Below are 12058 nucleotides of genomic sequence, written 5' to 3'. Positions count from 1 at the left end.
GATTGATAACTGGTTAAAAGACAGGAAACAAAGGGTAGGAATAAATGGTAAGTTTTCCGAGTGGAGAGAGGTAACTAGTTGGGTCCCCCAAGGGTCTGTTCTGGGAGTCATCCTATTCACATTATTTATAAATGATCTAGAAAAAGGGAAAAATAGTGAGGTGGCAAAATGTGCAGATGATACCAAGCTACTCAAGATAGTTAAAACCAAAGTAGACTGTGAAGAGCTTCAAAAAGATCTCACCAAACTAAGTGATTGGGCAACAAAATGGCAAATGAAATTTAATGTTGATAAATGTAAAGTAATACACATTGAAAAAAATAATCCCAACTATATATACACAATACGATAGGGACTAATTTGGCTACAACTAATCAAGAGAAAGATCTTGGAGTCATTGTGGATAGTTCTCTGAAAACATCCACTCAGTGTGCAGCGGCAATCAAAAAAGCAAATAGAATGTTAGGAGTCATTAAAAAAGGGATAGAGAATAAGACAGAAAATATCTTATTGCCTCTATACAAAACCATGGTAGGCACACATCTTGAATACTGTATACAGATATGGTCACCTCATCTCAAAAAAGATATACGGGCATTGGAAAAAGTTCAGAAAAGGGGAACAAAAATCATTAGAGGTTTGGAACAGGTCCCATATGAAGAGAGATTAAAAAGACTTGGACTTTCAGCTTAGAAAAGAGGAGACTAAAGGGGAATATGATAGAGGTCTATAAAATCATGACTGGTGTGAAAAAAGTGAATAAGGAAAGTTATTTACTTACTCCCACAATAAAAGAACTAGGGATCAGCAAATGAAATTAATAGGCAGCAGGTTTAAAACAAACAAAAGGAAGTTTTTCTTCACTCAGCCCACAGTCAACCTGTGGAACTCCTTGCCAGAGGATGCTGTGAAGACTAGAACTTTAATAGGGTTCAAAAAAGAGCTAGATAAATTCATGGAGGTTAGGTCTATCAAGGGCTATTAGCCAGGATGGGTAGGAATGGTGTCCCTAGCCTCTGTTTCTCTGGAGGTGGGTGACAGGGGAGGGAGCACTTGAGGATTACTTTTTGTGTTCCCTCCCTCTGGGGCATATGGTATTGGCCACTGTTAGCAGAGAGGATACTGGGCTAGATGAACCTTTGGTGTGACCCAATATGACCATTTTTATGTTCTAAGAATCAAGCCCAAGCTGGGAAGCTGCCTACCTTGTGAGAGAAGGTGATTAAAACTACTTTTAGGGAATGAAACAAGTTTGCTTAGTGTATTACGCTTAGCTAGCATGTTTTGTTTTATTTTGTTGAGTTTCTTATGATCAGGCCTGGGCAAAATATGGCCCATGGGCCGAATCTGGCCTGCCAAGCCCCTGCATCTGGCCTGCGGCACTGTGAGGAGCCCAAGGCAGGCTCTCTGCTTGCCTCATCCCATTCGCACACTGCTCAGAAATGTGGCAGTGGGGTAGTTTTTCTTTTAGAACTGTGAGTCCGGAGGGGAGGGGGAAGCTTTAAGAGCTGCTCCTGCCCCCAGCACAATCCCATGGCAGTGGGAGCTGCCTGTTTCAATAACAGGCAGCCATGAAACACAAGGGGCTCCAGAGCACATGGCGGCAGCCTGTGCAGGGGCGGGGCAGGCAGGGAGGCTGATCCAGGAACCACTGTTGGCTGGTAAGGCTCCTGGCAGAGCCTACCTCTGGCATCCCAGTCCTTCCATTCCCCAACCTTCTGCCCCCCACTCCTGCCCCCTACTCCACATACCAAAATCCTCTGCCCCCCTCCCAGATCCAGAACCCCAATCCACTGCCCCAGATCACAGTCCCCTTCTGCCCTAGCTCACAACTCAAATCCCTGCACCACTCTCCTCTACCCCAATTCCCTGCCATAGGTCACAATCCAACTCCCTTCACCCCAGTCCAGTGCCCCAACTCACAAATGCCTCCTTCACCCAAACAACCTCCCTTACCCCAAGCTCCCTTTTGCACTCAACCTCTATCCCAGACCCTGCACTTTCTCCATGAATATGATGGAAAAGTGCAGCCCTTGACCACTTTCCAAATTCTTGGAGTTGCCCCCCATCAAAAATTATTGTCCGCTGCTGACTTAGATCCTACTTTTTATACTTAATAAAATAACTTTTGTTTATTAATAGACCCAGTGTAAATACTTGTTACTGGGGGAGACAACTGCTGTGCATCTCTCTCTTTCATTGATAAAGGGGGCAAACAACTTATGATCTCACTGTGTATAAACTTTATGCATAGTGACATGGATTTATCTGGGGTTCTGGTCAGTGTTCCCTCTAAGATTTTCTATCCACGAATGGAGTGAGTTTTGTCTTGTGCGCTAATATTGAAGTCTTATGCACTTGTTCTGCTGTACGCCATTGTGGCACCCAAGTTATTAACAAATATCGTATATATATTTTGTAAAATACTGTGGAAGGAAGAATACAAAAACAAGGGATAATTAACAAGGTACATGACTTTAAATGTTTATTTAATATGAAGTCAAATAAAAATAAATTAATACTGCAAAATTTTCAGTAGACAACTTCCTGTTTATAGCCCTGTCCCAGACCCTCGACCAGCTGTAGTAGATGATCTCCCTTTCTGTCCCTTGGGACTGTTGGCACTACACCATTTAGGATGTGAGGAATGAAATGCACTTGGAAAGTTGCCTACTTTTTCAAAATACAACTAAAAGCTTTCAAGATCCTATCACTTGGATCATAACATTTGGTTCTGGATGACTGAAATCAGAACTCTGTTTGGCCTATTGTGACTTTAATTCTCACTTTATTTCCATTAGTTCTTGGAATCTTTTATTAGAGCTAAAGGTTCATCATTTGCTCTCCATATTCTTTGTTTTTGTTTAATTTGCCAATTTATCTTTTGGTTCTCTTCGTATTACATATGCAATAGTGTTTCCAGTCAGTACTATGCATTAAGGCTGAAATGCACCAGTGATGTGGCCTTCAACCACACTCAATATTTAAGCCCCGAGTTGGAGGCCATACTGGGAAGCTATGTAAACAGCAGCCACTTTGCCAGGAGCCTTGCACATACCCTGGACTCCTCCCTCTGTTGCATTGGAGATCTGACTCTGGTTCCACCTACTTGCACGGTCCTACTGAGCTGTTCTACCACTGACTTAAGCTCTTAGAGGCCACACAACAGTAGCCAAAATTGGTATGAAGGTACTTCTAATAGTAGTAATTCCTGATTACTGGCCCGAAGACTCCCAGGGGATGCTGCTGCAGAAAGCACAAAAACAAATTCAATTTGTTTTGTAAATAACAGATTTGTATCTATCCTGAAATCAAACGTCACCTTGTTATAAGCTTCAGAGGGGTAGCCATGTTAGTCTGTAATTGGAAAAACTTAAAAAACAATGAATAGTCGAGCAGCATCTTAAAGAGTAATCTGTTGTTAGTCTTTAAAGTGCTGCTAGACCAGGGCTACTCAACATGTGGCCCGCGGCCTGTTTGTTTGTGGCCCACAAACAAACCGGTTTGGGTTTACGCGGGACTCAACATGTGGCCTGCAGGTGGGATCCTTTGAACATGGCCACCACTGGGAACAGGCTCCACAATGGCAAGGCATCTCACAGGCAGGGTGAACATTGAAAGACGCAAGTGGACGGACTTGGCTGAACAGACGGGTACAGTGTGACAGCGTTTCTAGCCCCCATGGAGAAGGTGCTGGGAGCACTGGGGCATTGTGGGAAGTGCTTTGTATTCATGCCTGTCAGTGTGAAAGAAGATATTTTCATATATTTGCATGTATATGAACCACACTTAAGTTATGGCCCTCAGCATGTGCTATGAGTATCATTTGGCTCCCAGAGTTTCCAAAGTTGAGTAGCCGTATGCTAGACTATTCGTTGTTTTTACCTTACTATACATTCACAGTAAAACCTTGAGAATCATCAGTTTGCTCATCTCAAATCCAAATCCTCATTAACACTCTTGTAGTCTTACTCTGTCCACTTCTTTGTGACGATTTAACAGCCAAGTATTGTAGTGAAATCTGATAAGATTAATACTTATTATTTATAAAATACATTATGATGCATATTATTTATAATTCAACCAACTATACATGTAAAAACACCAAAATCCTTTTTGTGCTGCAGTAGTTTTGAGTTTGTGTTTTTCTGCTTACTTGCTTATTTGTAAAGTTTGCTGATTTACTATGACTCTCCCAATCACCAATGTTAGTTAGTGAGTTTCTACTACATAAGACGTTTTCTGTAGTAGATCTTCATTACTATATTTGGCACTAATATGGTCAGCATTATTCTTAAATATACTTTTTTTTTAAACCGAGAAAAAATATTTTTGACCTTAACATCTAGTAACAGCACCTGCCCGCCTTGTGGCCATGGTCCCGATCCCAGCCTGAGCAACTGCCTGCCTGCCCACGATGCAGCCCTGGCCCTGGTCCTAGTCCAAGCCAGAGCAGGCACCTGCCCACCTGCCTTGCAGCCATGGTCTCAGTCCCAGTCAGCCGGCAGGAGCAGCCCCATCTCCTACGTGGCTCCTTCACCCTGGCCACCCGAGCAGCTGCCTGCCTGCCTCCCGCCACTCTGCTGCATGACTCTGCTTAGGAGGTGGGTGAGGTAAAAATTTCCTCTGTTCATGTGCAAGCACGCCCCGTAGAGGGAACTTTAGTTCTGGTCACATTGGAACTGTGCACCTGGGTGCTGTGTCAAGTCCCTTTGACTGAGTCTTCCCAGAGCTGAGTATATCTCAGTGTCTGTATTGCTCTGCTGTGGACTGCGACCCCAACTCTGCACCATTTCTAGGGTAGACCAGATGTTCTAGCTCAGCAGGACAGGTGGCGGGGTGTCCAAGAGGACAGGTAGGCAGGTTCAGATGTGGTGTGAACAGCACATCACATGACAGTCCCAAGGGGATCTCTGTGACTGAACTCGTCACACAGAGTCTCCCTCTTCCCAGGTGACTGCACTAGCTACCAGGACATGGACTATTCCTGGGTCAGGTTTTCTTTCCTTCTCTCATGTTATTTTGCGAAAAATTTCAGAAGGTCACATTTTTGTTCAGAACAAAAACAGATGTCCAAACCTCAATATTATTTACTTATTTATTTTTGCAAAACAGAATTCTTGTTTTCTGGCCAACCCTAATTTGGGGTGTCTGGATAACCCATGCTCTGAAAATCAAAGACCTTCCAGTGTCTCAGGCTGGCCTCCCCAAACTTGAGAGCCAAAAAAACCACTAGTTAATTTTTGAACATCTTGGCCACAATATTTAAAAAAACAAAACAAAAAAAACAAATCTCTTTTAATTGCTACATTAGATTGACAAAAACAAAGACCCCAATGTCTATACTAAGACACGGTTCGAAGATTTGACATTGCTAACGTATTTGTTTAGCTAACGTAACTGTTTAAATATAGTTCTTGCTAGGAAGATGCTAACAAGTTGACTGGTCCCAGATAGACAGATCAGATTACCCAAAACTGTATGAGGATGAGGAATGTCAGGAATAGTGCTGTAGTAGCCACCAAAATCCTCACATCCGCTCATATTTTTGTCCCATTTGGAAATGCAGTACCTTCTGATTCCCTCCAATGGGTGGCTCCTCTTAGAGAGTATGTCTAGACTACATGGCTCCGTCGACAGAGCCATGTAGATGAGTTTAATAGATGTAGGAAAATGAAGCGGCGATTTAAATAATCGCTGCTTCATTTACATCAAAATGGCCGCTGCGCTGTGCCGATCAGCTGTTTGGCGGCACAGTGGGGCAGTCTGGACGCACCGTGGTCGACAAGGGAAGCGTTTGTCGACCGCTCCAGTAAACCTCATTTCACGAGGCATACCGGAGCGGTCGACAAAGGCTTCCCTTGTCGACCGCAGCGCGTCCAGACTGCCCCGCTGTGTCGCCAAACAGCTGATCGGCACAGCGCAGTGTCCATTTTGATGTAAATGAAACAGCGATTATTTAAATCGCCGCTTCATTTTCCTATGCCTAGTAAACTCATCTACATGGCTCCGTCGATGGAGCCATATAGTCTAGACATACCCTAACTGACAGACACTGTGGGAAGAGCAAGTACACAGCTGTGCACCTTAGTGGTAGTGCTGAACAGTCCCTCTACTCTGAAAACCCATCTGTAAGTACAAAAATAAAAGGCGGATATCTGCACCCGCATATGTGGATATCAAGCCACAGATTTGCAGGGTTCTAGATACAAAATTTGTAATCACATCCACATCTGTATCTGCAAAAATGAGCAGCACATATTCACAAATTTGCAGGGCCCTAAAAAGCACCCTAACTTGCAAAATGGTAACTTTTGTTCTTTTCTGTTTGAAAGGAGAAGGACCCTGGTTCCCTGAAGCTCTCTCTGGGTATGTCTACACTACCCTCCTAATTCGAAGTAGGAGGGTAATGTAGGCATACCGCACTTGCAAATGAAGCCCGGGATTTGAATTTCCCGGGCTTCATTTGCATAAGCCGGGCGCCGCCATTTTTAAATCCCAGCTAGTTGGAACCCCGTGCCGCGCGGCTACATGCGGCACGGAGTAACTAGTTCGGATTAGGCTTCCTAATCCGAACTAGCTACTCCGTGCCGCGTGTAGCCGCGCGACACGGGGTTCGAACTAGCCGGGATTTAAAAATGGCGGCGCCCGGCTTATGCAAATGAAGCCCGGGAAATTCAAATCACGGGCTTCATTTGCAAGTGCGGTATGCCTACATTACCCCGCTAGTTCGAACTAGCGGGGTAGTGTAGACATACCCTCTCTCTCTCTCTGTAGCAGTTGTAGCTTGCCAGTAAACCAACTAAACAGGGGGAGAAAGGACTTAGGATCCATCCACAAAGAATAGCTTGAGAGAAAAGGAGAGCTTGTTTGTGTATTCCCCATACATCCCTCCACCCCAACTGCTGTCTACAGTGAATCTTGCTACTCTCTTTCCTCATGATCAGCTAGCCCAGTACAGAACCAGGCCAGGAAGTTGTAAGGAATTACCGGATCCTTTACCTCCACAAAAAACTTTCCAGGACTTAGCCTAAATGAGTAGAAGTGGGTAAAAATCAAAGAAAATACTGATGCTACCTGGACATCTAGGAGATTTTCAGAAGTACTTTTCTTATCATGCTGTGAACTCTGCACAGAGCTCCCTAATAAGTATTTTGATGCTATTAGCCACATTGGCCATCATTCTGATCATATATGCCAGCTGATGTTGGGTTTAGGTTTTCTATTTTGACAACCATTGTAATTGTTGCTTGATCCCAGTCACTCTTTCACCTGACTCTTGTACAGTTTTCCAACTGCACAGCCTCTTCAGCAATTATATGTAATATCCATTGCTACCCAGCTCAGTCTGACTTACCACTAGAATAATTTTATCCATTTGTTGGCTTGCAGCACACTGAAGTTTCAAAGGAATCTTTCTGACGGAAGACCAAGAACAAATTTAATGGTCTTTTAAAATCTTAAATTACGATGTGTGCTTTCCATGTGGCAAATGTCCATTTCCTCCAGAAGAAGTTATGTAATTTAGAGGGTGGGTGGGGGAAACTAGTTTCAGTCAGGATGACTTGTGCCAAAGGAAAATCATGCTACTTTCAATAAACTGAAGCAGTATTATCAGCCAGTTTCTGCAGCAAAACTCTTGAAATTGTGGAAATCGGAGAAAAAATACTTTGAAACACAGTCACATGTAGGCACCTAGACATCATTTCATTATGCAGCAATGGATTCTGGCCCTGTGTAGTTTTGATCGAGCTCTGAAACTCACATGAAAAGTATACAGTATCCCAACACTGTTAACCAGTTCCTGAAGTCTTTACTCAGGCAAATTCCTACTTAAATCCAGTGAAGCCAAGAGGAGTTTGCTTGAGTTGGGACTGACTACGGATTTCAGGAGGCTGCTGCTAAGTCCTGTTTCCAGAAGCCTTCCCCATGGAGTTGTAGAATAAGTTTTATGGTTATACACAAGTAAATTAGTTACATCTGTGAAGCTATAATTTTGACCATATGCTAGACAAATATCCCACAGATGAAAAGGATGATCTACTTACCTGGCAGGTATTGCTTCCTAGGACATGTACAGAATTAAACTGTTTCATGTGCATTCGAGCACTTGTAATATCCCTGAGAGACTTAAAGATACTGTCCACTGCAACCGTGGCCTTCTCAAATGTCAGGTGAAGAGACGATTCACAGCCTGAAACAATATAGAAACACATGTCTGTGTGAGCAAAGATCTTTCCATTTTTTTGATAATAAACAGCAGGAAAAGAATGATGAGGAGGAAATTTTAAATTAGTTTAATATTTTTACACTTTAGAAACCAGCATGTATTGTATATACAGCATGCTCACCTTATAGAATAGCTCAGTAAAGCAGCCATAAAATCTAGAGGGTAAACAAAGCCAACAGTAGATGATTTAATGTGCATCTTGGATAACGAAACAACTTAAAACCAATGCAATCAATCTGGTTGGTACAGCAGGCAGAAGAGGTAATTATGTAGAATGTTCCCTGTAAGCTGGGCACTTGTGCAGTTGCTCAGGAGAGATTCAACGGACACACAGCTGATTAGCAGTGAGCCCACACCTAGGTTTTTGTTTCTACTGGTGGAGCACATTCACACATACCTTGGGGCACATAAATATTCCACACATGTATGCAAAAAATCCACACATGGAGAGAAAAGATTAGAGGGAACATTGGTTATGTCACCGGATCTTTAAGGGATAGAAACCTGCTAAAATGATCACCTTCACTTTTAAGTCAGCTAACTGTGACACAATCATGCAAGGAAGTTTACTCACAACATAGTTCCTGAACCTCTGCTGGCAGTCCAGTGACTGAGAAGGCATTTCTTATCTGTGAAGAACTAATTGGATGGCTTAGTGACAAGTATTGTGCATTGTCAAGGAAGATTCAGTATTATCCAAAAGGAACTATGTATGTTACTCACTAATCCATAATTACTATAATATTTTTTAAATTTATTTGCTTAAAAAAAGTTCAAGTTAAGATGTGAGTATTAATTTTCATTGAGGCCTTACTTTTTAACCCAGTTCTCTCTGGTTCTCCATTAGATGGAAGCTCAAATAAGTGGATGGTTAAACGATTCCCCCAAGCAATAACCAGTTGCAAAGACAATGGCTCACTATGGAAGGATTTTAGTCCTTGTCTCTAATCATCACACCATCTGGCTTATATCACAAAAAGGAATGGAAACAGTGCTTTCTACACTTAAATGGTTCAAGCTAAAGAATTATTGGACAATTCATTATTTATATTGAGATGCTTGTCGTTCTTGCCAAATAGCCACACAACTGTAACTCTGTCTACTTTTCTGCTCTTATTTCTCATCATTCTCACCACCACCTCTAAGACTTCTAACTCTCTAAAGCAGGGGTTCCCAAACTTTTTGATACTGGGGACCAGTAAATCCATTCACGAGCTTTTGGAGGACTGGTAACATTTATTTCCATATTTGCATACTCATTAAGCAAATGATGAATATGCAAATAAATTGTTTCTGGTCCTCCCAAAGCCCCCAGTGCCAACAGAAAAGGCAGTCGGGGCCACACAAGTGATACACAAAAACACAACCCTTCCAGACCCCTCAAACCTCACTAATGTGACCCCAACTGTGCTTGTGGGTGCTGGTACAGAGTTCTGGGGAAGGGTGCCAGTGAGTGCTGGGGCACGGGACAGGGTGCTTGTGGGTGCTAGGGCAGGGTGCTTGGGGGCAGGGGAGGGGACAGGGACTGATACCTGGGGATCCTGTAGCTGCCAAGGCCCAGGAAGTGTGTGGGCTGCTCCCCTGTCCCCCAAACAACGGCGCGGTACCTGACATGCTGGTCCGTTGCATGCCTGATGCTTTCCTGCGCAGGGGGAGAGGGAGTCCCAGACTGCGCCAGCCCCAACCACTTGGGCAGTGCGCACCTTGCTCTTCTGCTCCCCACGGCAGCCCGTGCCACCTGAGCAGCTGGAGCCGGCGGAGTCCCGGATTCCCACCCACTCCCCCAATCGCAGGAAGGCAGCAGGGGAACAAAGCCCGCAGCAAGTGATGGTATTACACCGGCTGTTGGGGAAGGGGGAAGAGCAGCCTGTGCACTTTCGGGGCCTGGCACACAGCTGCAGAACTGCCCCCTGACCGCAGAGGAAGCCCGCGCTACCTCCGTTGACAGTGGGAGTTCAGCACAGCATTTATCTTGGGGGTTGCGGGCAGCGAGGCAGGCTCTCTCAAAAATTGTTCTGAGGCCCAATATTTTTTTCCTAAGGACCGATACCGGGCCACGGACCACAGTTTGGGAAACTCTGCTCTAAAGGATAAAGAGAGTGTTAAACAAATCCCCACTCTCAGCTCCACAAACAATTTACCACTGGGGGGACAGGGTGCATTCTGTTTTACATCCTGGTTCTGCAATATGATTCACATGGGCAGGCCCTTGGCATCTGCCTGCAATCCTACTACCATAAGTGAGACTCCCTCTAGGAATGAAAGGCTGCAAGGAATGGGCCCTTCTCAGACTGTAAACTCCTTCAGATGGTATCTTGTAACAATGCTTCATAAATACCATGAAGGGACTAGTGGTCAAATGTTTCTATGCAATGAACACAAACAAGAAAAGCAAAACTGTGGAAATTCAAAGCAATGCCTAACATGGTGTCACAAGGAGGAAGGAGAAAATTTGTTCCTCTTGGGCTGTGTCCAGACTCCATGCCTCCGTCGACGGAGGCATGTAGATTAGCCAGATCGGAAGAGGGAAATGAAGCCGCGATTAAAATAATCGCGGCTTCATTTAAATTTAAATGGCTGCCCCGATCTGCCGATCAGCTGTTTGTCGGCAGATCGGGAGAGTCTGGATGCGATGCCCCGACAAAGAAGCCTTTCTTCATCGACACAGGTAAGCCTGGTTTCACGAGGCTTACCTGTGTCGATGAAGAAAGGCTTCTTTGTCGGGGCATCGCGTCCAGACTCTCCCGATCTGCCGACAAACAGCTGATCGGCAGATCGGGGCAGCCATTTAAATTTAAATGAAGCCGCGATTATTTTAATCGCGGCTTCATTTCCCTCTTCCGATCTGGCTAATCTACATGCCTCCGTCGACGGAGGCATGGAGTCTGGACACAGCCCTGGTTTCTGAGGACAGGACAAGGAGTAATGGGCTTAAAGTGCAGCAGGGGAGGTTTAGATTGGACATTAGGAAAAAATTCCTAACTGTCAGGGTGGTCAAATATTGGAATAAATTGCCAAGGGAGGTGGTGGAATCTCCCTCTCTGGAGATATTTAAGAACAGGTTAGATAGACATCTCTCAGGGATGGTGTAGACGGAGCGTGGTCCTGCCTTGAGGGCGGGGGGCTGGACTCGATGACCTCTCGAGGTCCCTTCCAGTCCTATTATTCTATGATTCTATGATTCTATGAACATTTGACTGCCTGTCAAACCATCAGAGAGACAGTGATCTCTGTATTCTGCAAAGCAATTCCTTCATTCAAACCCTCAAACTGACACTCGCTCAGTTTTCGCCTTCCTCTGTAGCATGGGGTACAGATCACAGTTAGAGGATTCTCTACATCTTGGGGTCTTCAAAGTATTTGAAGGCTTCAAAATCTGAGAAATAAGTGAGAGGATTATTCTGGGAGGGGTGGGTGAGATTCTGTGGCCTGCACTGTGCAGGGGGTCAGACTAGATGATCATAATGGTCCCTTCTGACCTTGAAGTCTATGAGTCTTTGGGCAAGACACGTGAAATCTAGTCAATTTTTAAAAAGCGAGATAAAAGCATTTCAGATACTGTGTTTGTTCAAGTCCCCCTGCAAACTGCTGTGACTGTACAATAATCATTTTCTGTTTTTAAAACAAGCTTATCTTTCCCTTGTTGCTTTCTCTTGTTTCTCAATTCTGCAGTTGCCACTGGCATCTGCTTCCTACCAATGACAGGACTGTGGCCCCAATTCTTCAGACAGTTAAATATGTCCACATTTTTACTCACATGAGTAGTTCTACAGATATCAGTCTATTCACATGGGCAAATTCTCAGGGTGGTAAACATGTTAGTCTGTG

The 12058-nt window shown here is 44.2% G+C and overlaps 1 protein-coding gene across 1 annotated transcript in view; it reads right to left on the bottom strand.

Moving 5' to 3' along the window:
- SCFD2 (sec1 family domain containing 2) overlaps window positions 1–12058 on the bottom strand; it is a 306279-nt gene that overhangs the window by 26309 nt on the left and 267912 nt on the right. The window contains exon 6 of the mRNA XM_006113517.4: window positions 8049–8194. Within this exon, the coding sequence (XP_006113579.2) occupies window positions 8049–8194 (146 nt within the window). The remainder of the gene's footprint in view (window positions 1–8048; window positions 8195–12058) is intronic.

The sequence above is a fragment of the Pelodiscus sinensis genome, chromosome 5, assembly GCF_049634645.1.
Source record: "Pelodiscus sinensis isolate JC-2024 chromosome 5, ASM4963464v1, whole genome shotgun sequence".
In the NCBI taxonomy this organism is placed as follows: domain Eukaryota; kingdom Metazoa; phylum Chordata; order Testudines; family Trionychidae; genus Pelodiscus; species Pelodiscus sinensis.
The sequence above is the reverse complement of the archived record's forward strand: the minus strand, read 5'-3'. Positions and strand labels throughout refer to the sequence as shown.